The following is a 26,438-nucleotide window of genomic DNA, read 5'->3' as shown; positions in this document are numbered from 1 at the left end:
TTCATCCTAGTCATTCATTCTTTCCCATGGAAAATCCCCAAAATGAAGCATTTTCCCTCAACCCACCTTGGTTCTGCCACCTGCTAGATGGATTCAGTTTCTCTTGATGGACCATTAAGCAAAAAAGCGCAAGCTCTAAGTCAGCCCTTTACTTTGGAGGATGTTTAAATGAAGAAGTCCTGTTTGAGCCCTGGCACTGCATGAACCTGAATAGCCTATACAGTGTGAGGATTTGCCATATTCCCACAAAACTATGAGAAATGTTGACAACCCCCTGCCCTTTTGGAACATAGAACCTAGACTCCTAAAGGGGACCAGGAAACCAGGACAGAAGCTCAGAGATTTGGATGAAGGAGCAAAAAGAGGAATCAAAGAAAATAAACTGGAACAGCATGGAAAGACACAACAGCTGAGTTGGGGAAAGGGCAGAGGAAGGAGAAGTATTAGGAGTTCATTTATGTATCCTTCCATTGCTAACTTCATGGGAGGTTGTTGGAAGATTGAGGTCCACCTAGCAAGCCACTTGGCCAGTTTCTTGGGGCATGGGAGGTAGCAGGAGACCATGGCTCGGAGGTACTCTGCACACACCTTTCATGCTCACTCCAACTACCTACCACTGGAGATCTCCATGTCCTTCCGTAAGGTGATTCACACAGGCCACTTTAAGAAACACTTAAGACAATAAAAGGGAGATGATATTCAGATTTGATTCAAGAATATTAAACGCCCTATATTTTTCCACTCCAGTTTTTAATAGTTCTCTGGAAGGAGAGGAATGTCTTTACATCAAAGCTGCATTCCAAAGGACTTGTCCTATAAGGGACTGGCCAGTGATGCTGTGTGAGAGTGAACCCCAAAGAGAACAGGTGCATGCTCCAAGTATGCCACATTCTCCTAGCAGCTGTCATCCCACTTGCCTGGCAGCATCAGAGCTGTATAAATCTGCCTTGCCTTCCTTTTGCCATATCAGCAGACGCTGCCTTCTCCATGCCAATTTTTGTAGGGAGAGTAATGGCTCTCCAAGGCTGCTTCCTCCTTTTATTTAGATTGGTCCTATCTTTCAGCCTCTGTTTATCAAGACTTAGTTGGCAGATCGTCACGGTTAGCAGAACTGTCAGGTGATTGGTTGGTCCATCCTAGTTATGCTTCCCATTTGTCTGGAATCACTTACTTAGCACAGATCAGTTATCCCTTAATACAATGTAACCATCCTGTTGTGTTCAAATCAAAATGGCTAAAAGAGTGATAAAAGGACTGATTCTCTCCCCACCCCAGCCCACCCCCTACTCCACACACACAACCAGCCATGTGAAGGCTGACTAAAACAGTTTCTGTATGTGACAAGTGCTTCATGCCATGTGACTCATACCTTCAATTTGCACATTGCAGCAGCTAGCTAGGGTTAAAACAAACCCTGGTTAGCCAGGGAGGGTGGTAGTGAGCATACTGGTTCCCGCCAGCCCACTGAGTTATGCATGCATGAAAAAGTAATGGTCCATATTCTGCTCTCAGTACTTCATTGTCAGTTGCTCTTCTGAAAAATAATAATTTCTGCCTCCTCCATTTCTCCAGTTCTTTTGAATAGTGGGGACAGCATGGAATATTGTGAGCAGGCTTTTGTCAGCTCAGCTAATACTTCAGATTTGAGGGGTTCCTGTTAGTGTAGTTGATTGTATTTTCCCTGTCATGCTAGTACTGCTGGGGCAAGGATGGCATTGCGTGAAGCATCTGCGTGTTTTTGTATGTACAGTATTCTGCATGAGATTTACAGGGAATTTGGGATGCATGGTTCTGTACCGCAAAACTAGACTTAGGCTGCAATCTTATCCATATTTATCTGGGAGTAAATCCCTTTGAAATCAGCGTGGCTTACTTTTGTGTAGACATGTATTCATATCCCTGAAATCAGGCACTTTGGAGTCAGCTGGAAGACAATCAGGAGGGGGAATCAAAAGGAGTAGGAAAGTCAGGGTGCTGGGGAGGGGCAAGTTTCAGAAGTCTGGAGAAGGTCAGTCTTCTGATATGATTTAAAAGTCTCTTTCCATAACTCTCCAAAACGCTGGCCTGAGAACTGAAGAAAGGAGAGAAAGCATAAGCTTTAAACTAGCTGATTTACAAGGCAAGCAGTGGGTTCCAGGAGGGGGTGGGGAAGATGGGCTTCTTCAAGCCAGTTGATTTACAAGGCAGGCAGTGAGCTCCGGGGAGAAGCAGAGTGGGAGCAGCACACAGGAAGACTAAATAATGGATGGCCCTTTTAATCACGCTCTGCATGGGGATTCCTTCGGAGTGAGCAGCGGCCTGCTTTCCAGTGGTGCCCTGCTCATGGGCCTGTCTGGTCAGCTTTCGTTTCTTCTGAATTGCACTGCTTAGTATCTTGGACTCTTGGTGCTGTGAGCTGCTTATAAATTTTATATGAGAGGAGTTGGTGGGGTTCCAAGTTACAGAACCACCTGATATCTAGTTAGACACAGCATACCTATACTCAGAGCAGTTCTTCCCCAATCTAGTGGCCTCCAGATGTTTTGGAGTATAACTCCCAGCATTCCTGACCATTGACTATGCTGGCTGGGGCAGATGGGAACTGAAGGCCAACACATCTGCAGGGCACCAAGTTGGGGAAGGCTGGCTCAGAGGTACTAGGCAGTTCTCTTCTCTCTCTCTCACACACACACACACACAAGCACACCACACACCTGCACATTTAAAACATATACACAGCTGCTCGCACATCTCTGTACCCACACTTACATGTACACTTGCACTCACACTGCAGCTACTCTCGCACACATGGAGTTAACAATAAAAAATAGGGAATCAGAACTATTGCTCGCTGTTTTATCGTTTCTCTGGACACAGGAGTAAACAAGGTGTTGTCTGAGGGCTCTTTGACAAGGGAATATAGAAAAGGGCTCTGCCAAGCAAAGGGAAGCTTGAGGAAGGAATTACTTATTTCCGAGTCCATAGGGACATGTTCTTTCAGCTTTGCTAACATTATGTTTAACCCTTGCTATCCTGCTGCAAAGTTCAGGATGCTCTGTAAATACAAATTACTGGAACAATTCAAGGAACAAATGACTTTTAGATTGGAGCGGCAAGGCTTTTTGCTCCTTTATTCAATGGCTGGGATAGAGAGAGATCATTCAGCTGGGAGAATAATGTTCTTTTGTACAGACTGACTGCTAACCTATCTTACTATGTAGTTTTATTGACTATTGTAAACCAGCATAGGAGTAAATATCATCAAACAAAAACAAATTAGCTTGACTGGCTGACTCATGGGTCATGCTCCAAGGATATAGCAATCTGCATTAAAGTGAAGCTGTCCCATTGTCAGGTATGGTAAGTAAAAGCACATTGTGTATAGATGGAGCTCCATTATTATAACCAACAATGGGGACACTGGAGGCTCTGTAACACTATTTTTTAACCATGGAAAGAGAGCCTTTGGACTGTGCTACCTCCAGTATCTGAGGCAGTAAGCCCGTGTGCACCAGTTGCTGGGGAAGATGAATGCAGGGCCAGTGCCAGACTATTTTGTGCCCTAGGCAAGGCGAGCTACTTGCACCCCCCAATTATTATTATTTTGCCAACTTTGTTTTTGAAGAACAGATGTTTTGTAGAAAAAATAAAAAGCACAAAACTTGAACTTATTATGTTTTTCTTAAAACAGCTAATTTGTATAAAACTGTGAACCTCAAAGGTCAGTACTGCGCCCCTCTGAGGTCTGCGCCCTGGGCGGCTGCCTAGTTGGCCTAATGGTAGCACCGGCCCTGCATGAATGGGAGGCTGCTGTTGCACCACCATGTCCTGCTTTGTTGGTCCCTGGTCGACAGCTGCTTGGCCACTGTGTGAACAGAGTGCTGTACTAGATGGACCTATGGTCTGATCCAGTATGGCACTTAAGTTCTTATGTTAGTTCATAATTAACCATGAGATAGAGAAAAAACAGACTATTTTATTGTTAATTTCATATACTTTTAGACAGCCTATTAACCTGAGTACTCTGCGTGAAATTCAAGTAAAGACAAAATACAAAATAGCAATAAAAACTGATAATAAAATGCCATATAATAAAATCAGGATAAATGAAACTAGTAGCAAGGGTTAAAAATGCAGCACATAGTTTATTTATAATGTATGTTTCTAATATTTCAGATTTCATGCAGCAATTCTTGAATTCCAATCAAAATGACAGCTGAAAGAAGGCTATTTAAAGCATTTTGCTTTGGTGTATATCTGAGTAAAGCAGTATTACCTAGCTGTGGTAGTGTCCGCATGAGCAGTTTTAAAGGTGCTGGTTCCCAAAAGATTAAGAATCATTGCTCTGGATTATTGCCATGAGCTGCAGTTTTAAAAAATTGTTGGAAAAAGCCATAGATTTAACTGGATTTAACAGTTACAGGAATTTGGCTATGGTAGCCTTTTCACAAGACTCTCTTAATGGGTGTCTTTTTAAAAAGTAAAAACCACCCAATTTTCCACATTTGAAGATAAGCCTCATTCAGTGCATGTAAAAATTGATAGGAGGCATTTGTGTGACTTGAATAGCAATGGGGTTGGCCATCAATTGCCTTGGTTGTTATTATGCACTGACTGGCAGGGCTATTAGAGATGTACTCAGGGAATCAGCTTCATTCAGTGGAGCTGCCCTTAGTGGTGTTTCTCTCCATCTGTCCTCCCTTTTGTGTGACTCTCAATCATATTGAAATATACATAAGTCTTAATCTATGTGTATACACTGACGGTGAGAAAGTTGAGGTTTAAAAGAGCATCGCAAATATCCTTACCACACACAGTTAAGATGCTGACCTGCAGAAGAGCAGGAAGAGGGCCTTGAAACAGGGTGGGGAAGACCCTGTAGACTTGAATCATGTCCACTGACCTTACATGCCTTAGTACCTAGTGATGGCAGCAGCTTTCGTGATGTCTTTGTTTCCTCTTGTCAGCGATTCCTCCTTTCTAAGTCTTTCCTGAGCATGTCCCAGCTTGAAACTGTGTCTCCCTTAAGCTTAAGCTGAGTCAGGATGACCTGGTTACAGCAGCCCAAATGGTGTAACGGAGGTATGACTGAATTTTACCACAGTCTTCTGACTCAGCACCTGAAGCCTAAATGGGAGGCTTTGCATCCCGTTTGAACAAGTATTAAGGTAATGTCTGTGAGAGATGGTCAGACTGCTGTTCACAGAGGGCCTTTACCTGACCTTGGGAGGTGATGCTACAGATGTCTGCACATCAGGGGCTTTGCAGATTTATGTTTGAGGGCTGTGCAGTGCCAATACATGGGGACCAGCTGAATGTAACTCTTTGGGAGGGGGTTTATCCAACTTACCTGCTCCCCATCTTCTGTATTTCTGACAAGGAGGGAAGTCAAGGTGGGGAGGGGACTATATTTTGTACAGAGTTAATTAAAATATAGGAAGGCAAACTTTAATTTTAAAACCTCAAATGCAGGAGAACATGCTGTGGGACTGCCTTGAATTTCTAGTTGTTAACCCTTGCTAAAACAAAACCCTAGATGCTGATTTCCCAGGCACTAGATTCACTGTTCTTGACTTCTACATTTCTGCTTGTGTGCACTATTATGTATTCTCACCAAAAACTCCATAAGGTTGTTTAGACTGAGAGATACTTACTAGCTCAAGTCCACCCAATGAGCTTTGTGGCTCAGAAATTGAAACTTGGTGTCATTACCAGCTGTCTTTGAATCCTATAGACCTTGAGTATATAGTCAGAAACCTCTCTTGACTGAAACTTCCTTTGGGGGTGGGGGCAAGGTTGAAGAACAAGTGGTTACTGTGCCGCATCCCTGAACACTGTTTCCTTTATGCTGACCAGTTTGGCTTTATTTGTGGCATTTTAATCAATCTCAATCTATAGGGAATGATATTCACAACAAGCACTACAATCAGTATAGAATGAGAGGAAGGATAGTGACTCCCATAAATTATTGAGTTTTGCCTGCCTTGGGTGCTCCCATTCAGAGATTGCAGGTGCTCCTGCCTCATGTGGCTGCTACTCACACTAACTTGGGGAGGAGAAAGGGCAAGGGGATTGGTTGAAGTTGGAAGGCATAGGGCTACAGCCTTGCTCCATGCATTTGATGGTAAAGATCAACCCTCCCCAACCCGGCACCCTCAAAGGTGATTTGGGCTACAGCCCCCAGCATTCCTGACCATTGACCATGCTGGCTGGGACTGATGGGAGTTGAAGTACAAAACATCTGGAAGCAACCAGGTTGGGGAAGGCTGAAAAACTGAAAACTTTCCCAGGGCTTCACGTATATGTTTTCTTTTCAGTATCCCCATATTGCAGATGAGGAAGTTAAGGCTCAGGGAGTAATGGTTTGTGTAAGTCCACCTGGCATGAGTAGGGGTCAGATTGAACCCTGGGCCTTCCCAGCTCCAGTCTTATTACAGCAGCTCTTATAAATTACATTGGCTATTATTCTATTACCTCAAGTTATGGATGAGACTCAAAGGATATGCCCAGTGTAAGAACTGTAACTATAGCTTATGGCTATTGCATTTCACCCTGCAAAACGTGCCCATCAGGATTTGGCACGAATCCACAGATGGTGCCTGTAGGAATCCCCTAGACTGGATGAGTTAGGATTTTTTTTCTCACCAAGCTACATCAGGCTATTGAAGATGAAAGTGGCGGGGGGGGGGGGGTCGCTGCTGCTACTACTACATCAGAAAGGGTCATGAATAGCTTCTGGAATTATAGCTGCTCTGCTGTGTTTAAGCGTCGATTTAGATGGCAACGGAGGAGCTTTGCAGTATTTGAAAATAGGAGGATCTTTGTTGAATCCAGATGCAGAAAAACCTCTGCCTCCTCTTCCTAGCAGGAATCCCCGAAGCCGTTTCCACCCTGGTAGCAGGGCGCCCGATTGATTGCATGATTGCAATTAACTGTACAAGCCCACGGATACACCGTCGCGCAACCAGGGACGGAAGAGCCTGGTGAAGAACAAAGACTTTTTTGCTTGCCTGTTGCCAGGATGAAAGCTGTTCTGGGAGCATGGAATACGCAGGGCAAAGGGTATGTAGCAGGGAGCAAAAAAAAAAAAAAGGGGGGGGGCGGGTTAACGCAAGTTAGGGCGCCGCCGCAGCGAGTCCCCCCCCCTCCCCGGCCTCGGGACTGTTTCATTAGGAGAAGCCCCTTCCTTTTCTCCAGGCGGCATGGATCTTTGCGCGGTGGTTTCTGCTGCAAGGGGAAATCGGCTCGGCAAACCCAAACAGCCCTTTGTCTGCCATACCTGCAGTGGGTGTTAAAGAGGCAGCTTCGGGAGGCGGAGAGGACAAGAGTCGGCGCTGGGGGGAAATGGGGCGCTGCAGCTTTAAGCGTAGCTGACAGGAGCCATCAGGGCGAGAGCGAGGGGAGGGCGAAGGAGGGGCCGAGGGAAGGGTCTAATTTCTTCTCCTCCCTCCTTGCTTCATGTGGCCGCTTTCTGGGAGGCTGAACGCCTATCTGGGAGCTGATGCTGGCCGGGCTTGCTTTGAGTTTCTAGGGACGACTCGAGAAAATGCTCCATGCCCCGTTGCAGAGGTCGGGGAGGGCTCTCCGGACGGTGCATTTTGCCAGGCCCAGCAGGTAAGGGAGGGGCGCAGGTGGGGCTCGCAGTTGCCTTGCCCTGGAAACGAGCGCGGCTGCGGCGGCCAGGGCTCGCGCGTTGCGTTGCGCTCCGGCTGGAAGGCGCCTCGCCAAGGAGCCGGGTGCGGGGCGACGCCGCCTCCGCCAGTCAGAAAGTGCCTCGGCCAGCGCCGGCTCCGCTGACAGTTTTTTGTGCCGCGGAGCCCTCGCCCACTTCGGCGTCGGCAGGCGCGATCTCCGTGCGAGGCGGGCTCGCTGGGGGTCACGTCGAAGCAGAAACAATGACAGGACTCGGGGGCGGGGGAGGAGGGAGGAGAGAGGAGCAGCAGCAGCAGCCTTTTAACGGTGTCCGTTGGGCGCCAGGTATGGGGCAGGAAAGGCATGTGCTGCCTGCCGCGAGTTTAATGCAAAGTCCTCTGTAAATGTGGAAGCCCCGGCTGAATGGGCGTGGGCTCACGTTGCAAAAATGACATCCACCAACCCACCCACCCTCCGCGTCTCTCACTCACTCGCGCACACGCACTAGCGTGCAAGGTCGGACGTCAGCTACAAAGGGGAATGGTTTTACTTCTGAGGAAGCCTCTCTGGTGGAGCAATGCTCTGCTTTGAGCGCCGTCTAGAATTTTCAGTCAAATATTACTTGCGGGAAACGAGCGCGGTTTTAATAACGTATTTAATTGCAACGTGCTACCCGGCGATATTGATCGCGGTCTGGGGAAACGACACCAGCACGCCCGGGGAGGAGGGAGGAGGAGCGTGGCATTTCCTTGGCACGATGCATGCACTATAGAGATGCCTGCGTGCGATTCCTCCAGCCACAGCGGATTTTCAGATTATTTCCTCCATTGTGATCCGCGGCCGTTCTTCCGCTCCCTGCCCTGTTCGCGGACCGTTTGGGAGCTCGCGGCCTCGCTTCGCCTTCGGGGAACCTGGCCCTCGTTCCTCCTTTTTCTTGTTGTGCGTTTTTTGATTTGAAAAGCGCCCGGCGATAACGACGGTCTCTCTCTCTCTCCAACCCCATCCCCTGCGAAACGCGATCTTTCGGAGAGGAGTGGAGGGGCGGGGCGGAGGCCTCGAGGGAAAGAATAGGTGGGACTTGGACGGTTTGAATTTGTAGGGAAGCAGCCTCTGGAGTACGATGAAGCGGGACATACTAAACCGAAGGACACCGAATGGCCATTGAAGTGCATTGTGTCATTCCGAATGGCCATAGGAAATCATTGAAGGAGTTTAGGGATCATCTACAAATTAAAATACCTAAAGGAGTTAAACATTTAGTTTTCATAGAAAACCACACAGAATCAAAATACAAACCAACAAAGTGGTTTTGGGGAACAATTCCGATGACCCCCAAAACAGTGGTTTCTAGGGATCATCTCCAAACGTAAAAAGAAAACAGAATACAATAAAGAGAAGGTGACTGCTGTTTCATACAATGCTTCATAGGCACCAGTTTTAAAAGACCAAAATAAGTGGAGGGGGGTTGCCAAAAACTGTCACAGATTATTTCCATGTTTACAAATTCCCCCCCCCCCCGCACCCTCTCCTCACAACTGGCTTACATTTCAAAGTGGTCATAGGAATACATGGGAATGATACCACAAGCCCCTTAAGAATCAGATGAAGCTGAAAATGCTTACGGAGGTGGAAATTAGAAACCCAAGCATCCTAAGACTCTGTGCTTGATACATGTTGCATTGGACTTGCCCCCAACTTGCGCATAGCCATAATACGGGGTGTCATTCAGAATGGCCATAGGAAAGCATTAGGCTGTCAAAAGCAGGCACGCAGAAAAGAGGGGGAGCCCAAAAACGCTCATGGAGATTTGAACTAACCACCCCCCAAAACCTAAGAGTTTCTACTGGAGACATGCTCCACCGGAAAGACCCCCACATTGCACATGGGCTCATAAGGTTCCATCAGAATGACCAGAGGAAAGCATTGGATAGTCACGCAGCCCCAGAAATCAAGGGGAGCCCCAAAATTCTCATAGACATTTGTAATGAGACCCTAAGCATCCTAAGAGTTTTTGCTGCAGACGTGCTCCATTGGAATGGCCCCTAAGCTGCACACGGCCACATGAGGTTTCTTCAGAATGGCCATAGGAAAGCATGGCGCTATCTGGCAGCCCCAGAAAATCAGGGGGTGCCCCAAAATTCTCGTAGAGGCTTGTAATAACACACTAACCATGCTAAGAGTTTTTGCTGCAGGCGTGCTCCATTGCAATGGCCCTCAAGCTGCGCACGGGCACATGAGGTTTCTTCAGAATGGCCATAGGAAAACAATGGGCCTATCTAGAAGCCCCAGAAAATCAGGGGGAGCCCCGAAATTCTCATAGATGTTTGTAATGAGTCCCTATGCATCCTAAGAGTTTTTGCTGCAGGTGTGCTCCATTGGAATGGCCCCTAAGCTGCGCACGGGCACATGAGGTTTCATCAGAATGGCCATAGGAAAACAATGGGCCTATCTAGAAGCCGCAGAAAATCAGGGGGAGCACCAAAATTCTCATAGGTATTTCTAATGAGACCCTAAGCATCCTAAGAGTTTTTGCTGCAGACGTGCTCCATTGGAATGGCTCCTAAGCTGCGCACGGGCACATGAGGTTACTTCAGAATGGCCATAGGAAAACAATGGGCCTATCTGGAAGCCCCAGAAAATCAGGGGGAGCCCCGAAATTCTCATAGAGGCTTGTAATGAGTCCCTACACATCCTAAGAGTTTTTGCTGCAGGTGTGCTCCATTGGAATGGCCCCTAAGCTGCGCACGGGCACATGAGGTTTCTTCAGAATGGCCATAGGAAAGCATGGCGCTATCTGGCAGCCCCAGAAAATCAGGGGGAGCCCCGAAATTCTCATAGATGTTTGTAATGAGACCCTAAGCATCCTAAGAGTTTTTGCTGCAGGTGTGCTCCATTGGAATGGCCTCTAAGCTGCGCACGGGCACATGAGGTTACTTCAGAATGGCCATAGGAAAGCATGGTGCTATCTGGCAGCCCCAGAAAATCAGGGGGAGCCCCGAAATTCTCATAGATGTTTGTAATGAGAAACTGAGCATCCTAAGAGTTTTTAATGCAGGCGTGCTCCATTGCAATGGCCCCTAAGCTGTGCACGGGCACATGAGGTTACTTCAGAATGGCCATAGGAAAAGAATGGGCCTATCTGGCAGCCCCAGAAAATCAGGGGGAGCCCCAAAATTCTCATAGATGTTTGTAATGAGTCCCTACGCATCCTAAGAGTTTTTGCTGCAGGTGTGCTCCATTGGAATGGCGTCTAAGCTGCGCACGGGCACATGAGGTTTCCTCAGAATGGCCATAGGAAAATAATGGGCCTATCTGGAAGCCCCAGAAAATCAGGGGGAGCCCCGAAATTCTCATAGAGGCTTGTAATGAGACCCTGAGCATCCTAAGAGTTTTTGCTGCAGGCGTGCTCCATTGCAATGGCCGCTAAGCTGCTCACGGGCGCATGAGGTTTCCTCAGAATGGCCATAGGAAAACAATGGGCCTATCTGGAAGCCCCAGAAAATCAGGGGGAGCCCCAAAATTCTCATAGATGTTTGGAATGAGTCCCTACGCATCCTAAAAGTTTTTGCTGCAGGTGTGCTCCATTGGAATGGCCCCTAAGCTGCGCACGGGCACATGAGGTTTCTTCAGAATGGCCATAGGAAAACAATGGGCCTATCTGGAAGCCCCAGAAAATCAGGGGGAGCCCCGAAATTCTCATAGATGTTTGTAATGAGACCCTGAGCATCCTAAGAGTTTTTGCTGCAGGCGTGCTCCATTGCAATGGCCGCTAAGCTGCGCACGGGCACATGAGGTTTCTTCAGAATGGCCATAGGAAAACAATGGGCCTATCTGGAAGCCCCAGAAAATCAGGGGGAGCCCCGAAATTCTCATAGATGTTTGTTATGAGTCCCTACGCATCCTAAGAGTTTTTGCTGCAGGCGTGCTCCGTTGCAATGGCCGCTAAGCTGCGCACGGGCACATGAGGTTTCTTCAGAATGGCCATAGGAAAGCATGGCGCTATCTGGCAGCCCCAGAAAATCAGGGGGAGCCCCAAAATTCTCATAAATGTTTGTAATGAGACCCTAAGCATCCTAAGAGTTTTTGCTGCAGGTGTTCTCCATTGGAATGGCCTCTAAGCTGCGCACGGGCACATGAGGTTACTTCAGAATGGCCATAGGAAAACAATGGGCCTATCTGGAAGCCCCAGAAAATCAGGGGGAGCCCCGAAATTCTCATAGATGTTTGTAATGAGTCCCTACGCATCCTAAGAGTTTTTGCTGCAGGTGTGCTCCGTTGCAATGGCCCCTACGCTGCGCACGGGCACATGAGGTTACTTCAGAATGGCCATAGGAAAGCATGGTGCTATCTGGCAGCCCCAGAAAATCAGGGGGAGCCCCAAAATTCTCATAGATATTTCTAATGAGACCCTGTGCATCCTAAGAGTTTTTGCTGCAGGCGTGCTCCATTGCAATGGCCGCTAAGCTGCGCACGGGCACATGAGGTTACTTCAGAATGGCCATAGGAAAACAATGGGCCTATCTGGCAGCCCCAGAAAGTCAGGGGGAGCCCCAAAATTCTCATAGATGTTTGTAATGAGTCCCTACGCATCCGAAGAGTTTTTGCTGCAGGTGTGCTCCATTGGAATGGCCCCTAAGCTGTGCACGGGCACATGAGGTTTCTTCAGAATGGCCATAGGAAAACAATGGGCCTATCTGGAAGCCCCAGAAAATCAGGGGGAGCCCCAAAATTCTCATAGAGGAGTGTAATGAGAAACTGAGCATCCTAAGAGTTTTTAATGCAGGCGTGCTCCATTGGAATTGCGTCTAAGCTGCGCACGGGCACATGAGGTTTCTTCAGAATGGCCATAGGAAAACAATGGGCCTATCTGGAAGCCCCAGAAAATCAGGGGGAGCCCCAAAATTCTCATAGATGTTTGTAATGAGTCCCTACTCATCCTAAGAGTTTTTGCTGCAGGTGTGCTCCTTTGGAATGGCCTCTAAGCTGCGCACGGGCACATGAGGTTTCTTCAGAATGGCCATAGGAAAGCATGGCGCTATCTGGCAGCCCCAGAAAATCAGGGGGAGCCCCAAAATTCTCATAAATGTTTGTAATGAGACCCTAAGCATCCTAAGAGTTTTTGCTGCAGGTGTTCTCCATTGGAATGGCCTCTAAGCTGCGCACGGGCACATGAGGTTACTTCAGAATGGCCATAGGAAAACAATGGGCCTATCTGGAAGCCCCAGAAAATCAGGGGGAGCCCCGAAATTCTCATAGATGTTTGTAATGAGTCCCTACGCATCCTAAGAGTTTTTGCTGCAGGTGTGCTCCGTTGCAATGGCCCCTACGCTGCGCACGGGCACATGAGGTTACTTCAGAATGGCCATAGGAAAACAATGGGCCTATCTGGAAGCCCCAGAAAATCAGGGGGAGCCCCGAAATTCTCATAGATGTTTGTAATGAGTCCCTACGCATCCTAAGAGTTTTTGCTGCAGGTGTGCTCCGTTGCAATGGCCCCTACGCTGCGCACGGGCACATGAGGTTACTTCAGAATGGCCATAGGAAAGCATGGTGCTATCTGGCAGCCCCAGAAAATCAGGGGGAGCCCCAAAATTCTCATAGATATTTCTAATGAGACCCTGTGCATCCTAAGAGTTTTTGCTGCAGGCGTGCTCCATTGCAATGGCCGCTAAGCTGCGCACGGGCACATGAGGTTACTTCAGAATGGCCATAGGAAAACAATGGGCCTATCTGGCAGCCCCAGAAAGTCAGGGGGAGCCCCAAAATTCTCATAGATGTTTGTAATGAGTCCCTACGCATCCGAAGAGTTTTTGCTGCAGGTGTGCTCCATTGGAATGGCCCCTAAGCTGTGCACGGGCACATGAGGTTTCTTCAGAATGGCCATAGGAAAACAATGGGCCTATCTGGAAGCCCCAGAAAATCAGGGGGAGCCCCAAAATTCTCATAGAGGAGTGTAATGAGAAACTGAGCATCCTAAGAGTTTTTAATGCAGGCGTGCTCCATTGGAATTGCGTCTAAGCTGCGCACGGGCACATGAGGTTTCTTCAGAATGGCCATAGGAAAACAATGGGCCTATCTGGAAGCCCCAGAAAATCAGGGGGAGCCCCAAAATTCTCATAGATGTTTGTAATGAGTCCCTACTCATCCTAAGAGTTTTTGCTGCAGGTGTGCTCCTTTGGAATGGCCTCTAAGCTGCGCACGGGCACATGAGGTTTCTTCAGAATGGCCATAGGAAAACAATGGGCCTATCTGGAAGCCCCAGAAAATCAGGGGGAGCCCCGAAATTCTCATAGAGGCTTGTAATCAGTCCCTTTGCATCCTAAGAGTTTTTGCTGCAGACGTGCTCCATTGGAATGGCGTCTAAGCTGCGCACGGGCACATGAGGTTTCCTCAGAATGGCCATAGGAAAACAATGGGCCTATCTGGAAGCCCCAGAAAATCAGGGGGAGCCCCAAAATTCTCATAGATGTTTGTAATGAGTCCCTATGCATCCTAAGAGTTTTTGCTGCAGGCGTGCTCCATTGCAATGGCCGCTAAGCTGCGCATGGGCACATGAGGTTTCTTCAGAATGGCCATAGGAAAACAATGGGCCTATCTGGAAGCTGCAGAAAATCAGGGGGAGCCCCGAAATTCTCATAGATGTTTGTAATGAGTCCCTATGCATCCTAAGAGTTTTTGCTGCAGACGTGCTCCATTGGAATGGCGTCTAAGCTGCGCACGGGCACATGAGGTTTCTTCAGAATGGCCATAGGAAAACAATGGGCCTATCTGGAAGCCCCAGAAAATCAGGGGGAGCCCCGAAATTCTCATAGATGTTTGTAATGAGTCCCTATGCATCCTAAGAGTTTTTGCTGCAGGTGTGCTCCATTGGAATGGCGTCTAAGCTGCGCACGGGCACATGAGGTTTCTTCAGAATGGCCATAGGAAAACAATGGGCCTATCTGGAAGCCCCAGAAAATCAGGGGGAGCCCCAAAATTCTCATAGAGGCTTGTAATGAGACCCTGAGCATCCTAAGAGTTTTTGCTGCAGGTGTGCTCCATTGCAATGGCCGCTAAGCTGCGCACGGGCACATGAGGTTTCTTCAGAATGGCCATAGGAAAACAATGGGCCTATCTGGAAGCTGCAGAAAATCAGGGGGAGCCCCGAAATTCTCATAGATGTTTGTAATGAGTCCCTACGCATCCTAAGAGTTTTTGCTGCAGACGTGCTCCATTGGAATGGCCCCTAAGCTGTGCACGGGCACATGAGGTTTCCTCAGAATGGCCATAGTAAAACAATGGGCCTATCTGGAAGCCCCAGAAAATCAGGGGGAGCCCCGAAATTCTCATAGAGGCTTGTAATGAGACCCTGAGCATCCTAAGAGTTTTTGCTGCAGGCGTGCGCCATTGCAATGGCCGCTAAGCTGCGCACGGGCACATAAGGTTTCCTCAGAATGGCCATAGGAAAGCATGGCGCTATCTGGCAGCCCCAGAAAATCAGGGGGAGCCCCGAAATTCTCATAGATGTTTGTAATGAGTCCCTACGCATCCTAAGAGTTTTTGCTGCAGGTGTGCTCCGTTGCAATGGCCTCTAAGCTGCGCACGGGCACATGAGGTTTCTTCAGAATGGCCATAGGAAAACAATGGGCCTATCTGGAAGCCCCAGAAAATCAGGGGGAGCCCCAAAATTCTCATAGAGGCTTGTAATGAGTCCCTACGCATCCTAAGAGTTTTTGCTGCAGGCGTGCTCCATTGCAATGGCCGCTAAGCTGCGCATGGGCACATGAGGTTTCTTCAGAATGGCCATAGGAAAACAATGGGCCTATCTAGAAGCCCCAGAAAATCAGGGAGAGCCCCAAAATTCATGTAGAGGCTTGTAATAACACACTAAGCATCCTAAGAGTTTTTGCTGCAGACGCGCTCCATTGGAATAGCCCCTACGCTGCGCACGGGCACTTGAGATTTCTTCAGAATGGCCATAGGCTTGTAATAACACACTAAGCCCATTGTTTTCCTATGGCCATTCTGAAGTAACCTCTTGTGCCCGTGCGCAGCGTAGGGGCCATTGCAATGGAGCACCACTGTAGCAAAAACTCTTAGCGGGCTTAGTGTGTTGTTACAAGCCTCTACGAGAATTTTGGGGCTCCCCCTGATTTGGGAGGGCTGCCAGAGAAGCCCATTGTTTTCCTATGGCCATTCTGAAGAAACCTCATGTGCCCATGCGCAGCTTAGCGGCCATTCCAATGGAGCACGTCTGCAGCAAAAACTCTTAGGATGTGTAGGGACTCATTACAAACATCTATGAGAATTTCGGGGCACCCCCTGATTTTCTGCGGCTCCAGATAGGCCCATTGTTTTCCTATGGCCATTCTGAAGAAACCTCATGTGCCCGTGCGCAGCTTAGAGGTCATTCCAATGGAGCACACCTGCAGCAAAAGCTCTTAGGATGCTTAGGGTCTCATTACAAACATCTATGAGAATTTTGGGGCTCCCACTGATTTTCTGGGGCTGCCAGATAGCGCCATGCTTTCCTATGGCCATTCTGAAGAAACCTCATGTGCCCGTGCGCACCTTAGCGGCCATTGCAACGGAGCACGCCTGCAGCAAAAACTCTTAGGATGCGTAGGGACTCATTACAAACATCTATGAGAATTTTGGGGCTCCCCCTGATTTTCTGGGGCTGCCAGATAGCGCCATGCTTTCCTATGGCCATTCTGAAGTAACCTCATGTGCCCGTGCGCAACTTAGGGGCCATTGCAAGGAGCACCACTGCAGCAAAAACTCTTAGGATGCTTAGTGTGTTATTACAAGCCTCTACGTGAATTTTGGGGCTCTCCCTGATTTTCTGGGGCTTCCACATAGGCCCATTGTTTTCCTATGGCCATTCTGAGGAAACCTCATGTGCCCGTGCGCAGCTTAGGGGCCATTCCAATGGAGCACGTCTGCAGCAAAAACTCTTAGGATGCTTAGGGTCTCATTACAAATGTCTATGAGAATTTTGGGGCTCCCCTTGATTTCTGGGGCTGCGTGACTATCCAATGCTTTCCTATGGTCATTCTGATGGAACCTTATGGGCCCATGTGCAATGTGGGGGTCTTTCCGGTGGAGCATGTCTCCAGTAGAAACTCTTAGGTTTTTGGGGGGGTTAGTTCAAATCTCCATGAGCGTTTTGGGGCTCTCCCTCTTTTCTGTGTGCCTGCTTGTGACAGCCTAATGCTTTCCTATGGCCATTCTGAATGACACCCCGTATTATGGCTATGTGCAAGTTGGGGGCAAGTCCAATGCAACATGTATCAAGCACAGAGTCTTAGGATGCTTGGGTTTCTAATTTCCACCTCCGTAAGCATTTTCAGCTTCATCTGATCTTAAGGGGCTTGTGGTATCATTCCCATGTATTCCTATGATTACTTTGAAATGTAAGCCAGTTGTGAGGAGAGGGTGCGGGGGGGGGGGGATTTGTTAACATGGAAATAATCTGTGACAGTTTTTGGCAACCCCCCTCCACTTATTTTGGTCTTTTAAAACTGGTGCCTATGAAGCATTGTATGAAACAGCAGTCACCTTCTCTTTATTGTATTCTGTTTTCTTTTTACGTTTGGAGATGATCCCTAGAAACCACTGTTTTGGGGGTCATCGGAATTGTTCCCCAAAACCACTTTGTTGGTTTGTATTTTGATTCTGTGTGGTTTTCTATGAAAACTAAATGTTTAACTCCTTTAGGTATTTTAATTTGTAGATGATCCCTAAACTCCTTCAATGATTTCCTATGGCCATTCGGAATGACACAATGCACTTCAATGGCCATTCGGTGTCCTTCGGTTTAGTACGTCCCCGATGAAGCACATGGTCGCGTGAGACCGGCTTGCAAGGAGCAAAAACCAAGGCTCTAGCGCAAGAGCGCGCTATTTGTTTTTTGCAAGCGGCAGGCAGGGGTGGCCATCCGCGGGGCTCTTTTGTAGGCAGATAGGGAGAGAAGTAACCTGCCTAGGAAAGGAGCAGAGAGTTATAGCCTGTCTAGAAGGCTTTTCCTGGGAATTTGTTGCCTGGGAGCACCGGGGTGGGTGGGGGTGGGATCTTTCCAACGAAGCTGCAATTCTTCCTGTGTACCCGGGTATGGGGTTGGTAGGGTAAGGGATGCTGGAACCCATAGTTGATTCTCTTTTCCCTCCTGATTTTGCTGGGGGTTTATATCCACAGGAATTCTGTCACTGTGGGAGGGGGGGAATCATTTGCCACTCCTGATCCTGCAAAACAGTTCATCAGTTGAAAACAAAAGGACCTTGCTCCCTAGCTAAATCTTGAATGTCCCATTTACTTCCATCTGCAGCACGCTTCCCAAGGGTGCATTGCAATATCCCAATGGGTACTAGCTTTTCCCGAAGGAGAGATGTCTACAGTGGGAGGGGTATTGAATATTTGACTCCTCCAGCTTTTGAAGTACTGCTTATTTACCAAATCTTCCTAGGTTTGCTTTCACTGGGCTGGCCTAGCAGGGCAGCAGAGGCACTGCGCTATGCATGGCTTCTGGTTATCATACATTTCCTTGTAAAGCAAACAAGACAACAGACATCTTCACGTTAAGCATAACATGCCTCCCTTTTAGACAATGGCTGTGCAGGTTGTAAACTTTTGCCTTGAAATACTCAGCTGTTCTCTATGAAAATCTTACAGCCAGATGTCTACGTGTTTTCTGACTGTATGTGTGTAGCCGCATTCCATTCTGAGAGGCGGTGAAACCGTACTCTACTCTTGATTGTATCCATCCTCTGTCTGCTGAATAACTAAAACCTAGTTCTTTCCACGAAGCTGGAATCTGCAGGAGGAGGAAATGGAAACTGGATACAAAGGGGAAATCTTTGACCCAGGTTTCCTTCGAGAAAGAGAATTGATGCTCCCAGGCAGGCGGGATTTCTGGCTGATAACCTCATTGTATTTTTGACCCAATGTGGTTTAGTCAAACTTCTTTGAGTGTTTAGAAAAGAACCAGCCCAAATTGAATGTTTGTAGTTTGGGGCTGCTCCTTAAAAAAGCCCTTCTAAAAATCTGTTACATCTGTGTTATGTCCAGAATCTTAGGGTGCTTTCAGATGATCCTTTTATTGTGCAATTGCACTGCCTCATTCATGGAATTTTACAAGGGGTCCAGAAGATGTATTCTGTTTTCAGCCCTTCTGTATTTTCCTATAAAAAATATCTTAAGAGCTGGACAATGCTTTTTGATTGATAGCGCTGGGGAGCTGTGGAAACAGCCTTAGAGTAGTGTTCTAGTCGCACAACAGCCTTGTAATTAGACTGAGAGTAATTTGCCCATGGTCAGTGTTTTCCATACCTGAGCAAGAATTTGAACCTAAATTTCTTGACATCCAACCCAACACTGGCCTTGCATTGTGTTTCACACCATGTAGTCAAGGCTGGAATGGGCTGCATAGGCACATGGCCTTGCTTCTTCAGCAGGGATCATCTGGTACCTTCATGACAGGGGAGAGACCGTAGCTCAGTGGTAGAGCTCATGCTTTGCATTCAGAAGGTCTCTGGCTTGATCTGCAGCAGTTCCAGTGGCAGACGATCTTGGGCTGGGAATGGGATCCCTGCTTGAGATTCTTGAATAGACAGCAGAGGGATAGACTGAATAGTGGCCTGATCTAGTATAAGAGTTTCATGTGTTCATAGGCTTGGCATATCTGTTAATCCATTAAATGGTCGAGCTCTAGCCAATTGCAAAAAAAGGAAAGAAGTTCACCTAAATCGCTTCTTTGCTCAGAGTTACTTTTAAAGTTATGATTAGAGTATACTTGAACTTTGTCTCCATACTGAGTTAGAATTGTATCTCAAGTGAAAGGACAATAAAACTCTTCATGAAGTTTACTGCCTTATTAAGATGGAGTGGTTCTCTTGCTGTAATTCTGCCCCCAGGATCCATATTTCTGGATGGATTTGCATCAGTGCACCTGAGCCAAGTAGCTGAATGGTTCAAATTATTGGGAGGGCTATACTTTCCTTACAGCTGGCTCCCACTCAGTATTGAGTGTCAGTATTCAGTGTACCTCAGCCTTCTGGATGACCTGGCTGGGTTGGCACTTGTAAGCACTATTTTATGTAGTTCTAAGCCTGTTGGAGAAGTGGTACCAGAGAGTGAAGTTGGGTTCCATCTTGTTCCCAGGATATTTAATACCTATGTGGAATCTTGAGTGAGGTTGTCTGGGGCTTGGGGTTTGGTGGCACTAATATGCCTATGACACCTGACTATTGTCTCTCTTTCCCATCTAAATGCAAGGAAGCTTTTCAAATTCTATATCAGTGTCTGGTGTCCATAATGAACTGGATAAGGTGAACAAACTGAAGCTTAATCCAGACCAGGCAAGAGGTGCTTCTGGTTAGCAGAAAGACTAGGGAATAGGAATTCAACCTGAATTGGAGATACAATTCTATTCTGCATGAAGACTCAGGCCTTAGCTAGGGTGTGTCCCTGTGCGTCCAGATGGAGATCCCGGGACCAGGGAGGGATGATCCCTCCCTGGCCCCGGGATATAGCCCTACACTTTGGGCCCATTTTTTCCACAGTCCCAGGCTGAGCCCAGGACCGCGGAAGGTGTGGCCCGTTGCTACAGCTTGAGCCCACTCCGCTCGCATCGGGGCTAGGGTGGGGGGAGCGGGGAAATCAATTTTTTTTTTAAAAAAAATCTTACCTTTCCGCTCAAGTGCTTGTGTGCTGCCAGCCCTTTAAGAAAATTTTAAAAATGGCAGGCGCGGCGCCTCTCTCCTTGAGGTCGCCGCGCCTCTCTCCTTGAGGTCACGCCTTGCGTGTAAACGAGGGTGAGATCTCGCGTTATTCACAACACGAGGTCTCCCCTCCTCTCTCCCAGACTTGACTGTAGGTCTAGCTAAGGCCTCAGTGTTGCTGTTTGAGTGTACTCCTGAATTTGACCCTGAAGCTGGATGCCTAGGTATACTTTTGCACAGTTAATACTAATGTGCCAACTGCACCTGTTCTTGGAGATGTCAGATATGAGTACAGTTACATGTGTTTTAAGTACATCTTATTTGGACTACTGCAACATGCTCTATGTGGGCTGCCTTTGAAGAGTGTTCAGTTACTTCAGCTGGTTTCAGAATGCTGCAGCTGGACTTCTGACCAGGGCTGATTATAAGGAGCATGTGACTTCCATGTTAGAACAGCTTCACTGTCTACTGGTTTGTTTCTGGGCGCAGTTCCCTACCTGACTTAGGACCAGATTATCTGAAAGACTGTGTTTTCCCAAACCAGCCTGCCCTTGTTTTAAGATCTTTGGGAGAGGGCCTTTTTTCTGTCTCACTAACATCTGGTAATTTGAGAGAGCTTTTCTCAAAGTTGTTCCCAAGCTCTAGAACTCCTTGCCAAGATAGGCTTATCTAGTCCCTTTTCTGATGACTTGTCATCCGTAGATAAATACAGTTCTGTTCAGACATTCCTTTGGCCTCATTAGCTGGCTGTTTTAATGGCTGCTGTAAATGTTGCAGTTTATCTAACTGATTGCTCATTTTTATTGATGTTTTTGCTTACCTGTTTTTATGTTTTGATTTTTTAAAAACTTGTATTTTGCTGTTACCCACCCTGAGCAATATTTGGTGGAAAGAAGAGATAGAAATTTAACAAATAAATAGACCTACATACTTGTATAAACTTTCCCCCCTAAGTCCTTGCCAGGCTCTGCCAGGTGTCCCAAATTCTGTTTGCAGTAGATTAACTGCAAATGTAATGCTCTGTGTTGTTTCTCAGAAAGAGGTGTGGGCACTTGGGAACAAACCTGGGTGGGGAACGATAGACTCTCCCTGGTTTAGGTTAGCCTATTATTACGTTTGGCAGTTGAGAAGACAGCCCAAAAGAGACTGGCAGCATCGATCCAGCATAGCCTGAGGGGCTTGGCTCAGAAATTGGGCCAACTTACAGCCTGCCATAATAATAATAAAATAATAAAAGACTAGACAAGAATTTGCTTGTTCAAATGATTCATGGAGTGGCTGTTGGAAAGGGTGGCTGAGTTTCAGTTCTTAGCACTATTCTTAGATAGTATTGTATATTATATCCTATTATGAGCAGGCATGACTGTTGCCAAGAGATTTGCTGAACAAGCCAAAGTAGGAAGTGTCCTCAGTTTTGAACTACTAAGAACACAGGCATTTTCATATTAGATCAAACCGAAGGTCCATCTGCCTCCCCTGTGGTGAGTGAGTTGCCCCTAGGAAGCTCTCAACAGGATGGAGATTACCCCCTGTATCTGGCAAACAAAAGAGAGGATAGCTTTTACAGATAAAGTGCTTCTGAGTATGGATGTTCCATTTTTAGATTGATAGACAGTAGCTGTTGAAGGATCTATAATTTGTTGTCATTCGTTGGCATATGGTGTTCCAGTTAATCCAGAGAAGCACCTTATGTCTGGGCTAAATGATATAGTTTCTTTTACCCCTCAAAGGTCTCCTGTTATACCTTTATCAGTTGCACAATAGCCAGAAATCCAACAGCTACATCTCTTATCTTTGGGATGGGGGTATTATTTGCTGTGTTTTTGTCTCTTATGCATGTAATAAAACTGCAGACACTGCCAGGAAAGAAGTTGGCAGCCATAGCAAATGATCATGTCCATAGCTGCCTATTCAGTGAATTAGTTTTGTGAGTGTGTGTATGGTTACTGAAAGGATGCTTTAAAAATACCCATGACCTGCATAGTGGTGTCTTGAATGATTCAGACGACTGACACAATTGCTGTGTGTACATGCATTTTAAAATAAAGCAGCATATTAATTTGCTGGCATAAGGGCTGAATTTCACATTTGCTTTCCTCCATTTCTGGAACAAATAATTTAAAAGAAATCAGACAGCTTCAGAAACCCTTGGCTCTTCAAGCATCTTTGGGAGGACCCTTCTAGCAGGCTAAGAATTCTGTCCCAAGTTGCTCAGTAAAATTTCTATGTGGGAATGAATCCTGTAGCTCTTTTTTGGGGTGTGTGTGTGTCCTTAAACAGGGCCTCCCACACTTCCAGTTTCCGAAAGCTATTTTGTATTTGCCTGACCTCCTCCTTAATGTCACTACTCAGTCCCTGCCCCCACCCCCACCCACTGTGATTCCTGAAAAAAAAACAGTTGGAAAGATGAAGGGAAACAGTAAAGCAATTTCCTCTCCAATATATGAGGAATTGCAGCAACAATGTCTGCTGGCTGCCTAGTACTCCAGTGCCCTCTGGAGTGAAGTGGCTTGAATAAACTCTTTAGATACTGTGGATTGGTCTCAAGGGAAGTAGCTTGTGACCAAACATCTAAGATTCCTCATAGTCCTATATTTGTTTGATCAATCATAGAAACCCAGAAAACACTTTGTAGGTTGTAGCAATGAATTGGCAAATCTTGGGAAAGAGTATTCACAGGCTGAAGTGGCTAAAGCATACTTGAATATGAGTTGCATCAGAATCAGAAGGGCATACTTTTAAGTAAAGATGTTGAAGAACAGATCCGGAAGATAAGAGAGCAGGAACCTATAGATTACTTGCGTATGGGACATCAAAAAAGTTGAGTGATATTCGGAAGACTAGTCAAAGCAAGGAGAAGTAGGAGATTCAGAAGTGTTTGGTATGTGAGGAGTAGGCAGTAGTAGTTATTAAGTTGTGTAGAGAGCCCCGGAATATAATCTCTCTTTAAACCCATTCTGTTTAGCCCCTCTCCTTGAATCATTTGTTGTCTTTTACACTCAAGTTCACTTCAGGCTTCAATGGCTAGGCTCATTGCAGGCTTGGGTGCCCATTGATTAGTAGGAGTGTCCATTATTATAACATTAAAGGCCTCTTGTCCTCTACAAAGCTTTCAATAGGCCTATTGCAGCCACTTCAGTTAAAAGCCCTTCTAGCTATAAGCTGCCTAGAGTCCCCAGATCTTCTCTATTCCCCTACTTCTGAGGAAAGGCTAGTTCCCTGAAAAAGCCACCTCTGTCAACTTTGCTGGCTTCCCCAAGCATGGATGAGGAACCTGGATTGGAAGCAGTTATACAGAAAGGAACCTGGAGGAAAGAATAGGTGGAGATGAATATTTCTTATATTCCAGGTAATGTATTACAGTACATCCTATGATGTTTGTCTGAAGCAAGCACCTCATCAGAGCAAGCTAGATTTGCACCTGCTTGGTGTTCAGGTTACTACTGGCTTGTTCTGTTTTACCTTTTCCCGAATAGAAGGTTTCTTCAGTCCAAATAATGGATATGTATCTGAAGTAGTGGTGTTGTTATCTCTGTGTGTTGTTTGTTTTTATGGTGGGAAATGTTAGACTTACTTTACATATACTGGAGCCTCTCTAAAGCCTTGATGGCTACTCTGATGACTCTTCAGGAATGTTTAGAAAGACTCACACAGGTGGTTTCGCTTTACAGTGTGCTTATATAACACAAAGGTGACTCACCAGGCAAAGAGTGTTAGTTGCCTCTATCTCCAGACTCCAGTCTTGTTGTTCCATAAATAAAAGATGAGTATAGTATCATCTTTCTTCATCTACATCAGCCTTCCAGAACCTGGTGCCCTCCAGATGTTTTGAACTGCAAGTCCCAGGATTCCTGGCCATTGGTCATAGTGGCCAGGACTGATGGGCACTGAAGTCCATAACTTCTGCAGGCACAAGGTTGGGGAATATATAGATAAAGGCAAACAATGGAGAATCAGAGACTGCCGCTTCGGTAACATTAGGTGCATGAGCATGTTTGTGTGTGTGTTTATGCACAGCCATTTGAAGGATTTGGCTTTAGAAAATGTTTCTTCACTGAACTGAGTAGGATTGGTTGTTTTTCCTTAGGATTAATTAGCCAGTACTTAATCTATATTAAGCCGCATGTAGACACTTTTAATAAGGATTAGAATTGTTATTATTATTATTATTATTTATTTATATAGCACCATCGATGTACATGGTGCTGTACAGATAACACAGTAAATAGCAAGACCCTGCCGCATAGGCTTACAATCTAGTAAAGTTGTAGTAAACAATAAGAAGGGAAAGAGAATGCAAACAGATAAATGTACAAAATGCGTGTTTAGAATATAACATATAATTAATCTGCCCATTCACAACCTGTTTCAGGATTAGAAGACAGCTATGTCTAGCTTTTGGGAGACAATATCTAGTTTTTAAATGCCAGCCCTGCACAGGCAGTGTAGACATCATGATGGTGATGATGATAATGATTTATTTCTTATCCGCCTCTCCGTTTTGATTGAGGTGGGGAACAACAATAAACGATAAAATACATAAAACTGAATTAAAACATAATATAAATTGTTAAAAACATTCTAAAAACATTCTAAAAATATCTTAAAATTCCACTGGATAGGCCTAATTGCAGGTATTAATATTTTTGGAGATGAAGGTGTTGGGGATTACATCTAGTGATAAATGCTATAGTTCAGAATTGGGGTAGGTTGGTGGGTAGATGGGTTTAGAAATGACCTCCTCTCCCAGTCCAGAAAACTTTGAACCCAACCCAGTCCCAGCTCAAAATGAACTTGCCCTTCACAAGTTCTCCCCACTGCTGCCCCCTTTCCCCAAACGTATCTTTGTGAAGTGGAGGGAGGCTTGCATCACAGTCTTTGCCATTAAAGCTGGGGTTCTTGCATGGAGCATCCATTAATGCCAGAGCGCTTGTGGAATGTAGTTTCCAATGTAAACAGTAAGCTTGGAGGCACTGGAAACCCTATTTCCCATGCTCCCCAGTAATGGATACTCTACAATAATGATGAGATTTCTGCTGCCAGCTGCCCTGCCACTGGTCTACCATCCTTTAGAAGGGTCAATTTGGGGGAAAGGTGGGAAGGGGAGGAAATGGGTAGGGAAGACTGAAAAGGAGGTTCCTCTTAGCTCCTAATGCACCATTACAAACTAGAAAATAATTCTTGGGAAAAGCTCTAGGTTTCTTTGAAAAGTCTTGGAAATATCAAATTGAATTGCAAAGTAAGCTGCAAGGCCATGTAAGCTGCAAGGCTATCACTCATTTTATCCAGTTCCGATCAATGGCCATGTCAATAGCAGGTCATATTGGAGCATCCAGTTAACCACTGTTGTTACTCTAGTACTATCCAAATGGAAGCCTAGTAGGGGAACCCACAACAGACTTCAGGAGAAGTTGGCTGTTGTCTTGGTAGCAAGAAATTGTCCTTTCATCCATGGTAGATTCAAAAGAATGATTGGTGTTTTGTTTTGTTTTTTAAAATCAAAACCAGATTTTAAATATGTAAATCAGATTGTATATTTAAATCAATTTTAAAAATCAGTTAAATTAAGTGTCTCTAAAATAACCTGCTTTAAAATGAGTAAAGATGGAACTTATCCTCAATCACTTAAAATAGAAACTATGACCCTCTATCAAACGTATTACTCTAAAGAGCATTTTTTGTGTGTAAAAGAATGATCCAGTGGCAAAAAAGTAACTTGTGGTAAACATAAATATGATATAAAAGATCATATGTTGTGCTTATTATTCAACATATTCATATGTTATTAAACATTTATTTTCCATGTAATGGAAGATCAGTTCTTTTCCACAGTTCCTTCAGCAAAGCTTTGGGTACTTCAAACAAGTGATTTTGCTTAGTGTCCTTGAATATGTATGGAGAAAATCAAACTAACTCCTAATCACACAGTTGCTGACTCAATCAGATATAATTTGTGTAGTGAAAAGGGCATGTGAATTACATGATCAGAGATATGTTATGCTCATTGATAGTATATAGGCTCTATTGAGTTGCAAACAAATATGCTTTATTTGTTATAGCAACCAGCTAATATGAGTGCTTGTTCCAGAACTCTATGAATTAGAAAGTCGGAAATTTTATTTAAATCAT

General features: G+C 45.9%; 1 protein-coding gene across 2 annotated transcripts in view; it reads left to right on the top strand.

Moving 5' to 3' along the window:
* Positions 1-26,438, top strand: part of NAV1 (neuron navigator 1) — a 327,863-nt gene that overhangs the window by 249,883 nt on the left and 51,542 nt on the right. Inside the window, exon 1 of one of the 2 annotated variants that reach the window (XM_063143875.1) lies at positions 7,448-7,593. The exons of the other annotated variant lie outside the window; for it this stretch is intronic. Within the exon in view, the coding sequence (XP_062999945.1) occupies positions 7,526-7,593 (68 nt within the window). The 5' untranslated portion in view covers positions 7,448-7,525. Of the gene's footprint in view, positions 1-7,447; positions 7,594-26,438 lie in introns of those variants that run through there. 2 annotated transcript variants of the gene reach the window in all.

Source organism: Elgaria multicarinata, chromosome 1, assembly GCF_023053635.1.
Source record: "Elgaria multicarinata webbii isolate HBS135686 ecotype San Diego chromosome 1, rElgMul1.1.pri, whole genome shotgun sequence".
Classification (NCBI taxonomy): domain Eukaryota; kingdom Metazoa; phylum Chordata; class Lepidosauria; order Squamata; family Anguidae; genus Elgaria; species Elgaria multicarinata.
This window is presented reverse-complemented; position numbering and strand designations above follow the sequence as displayed.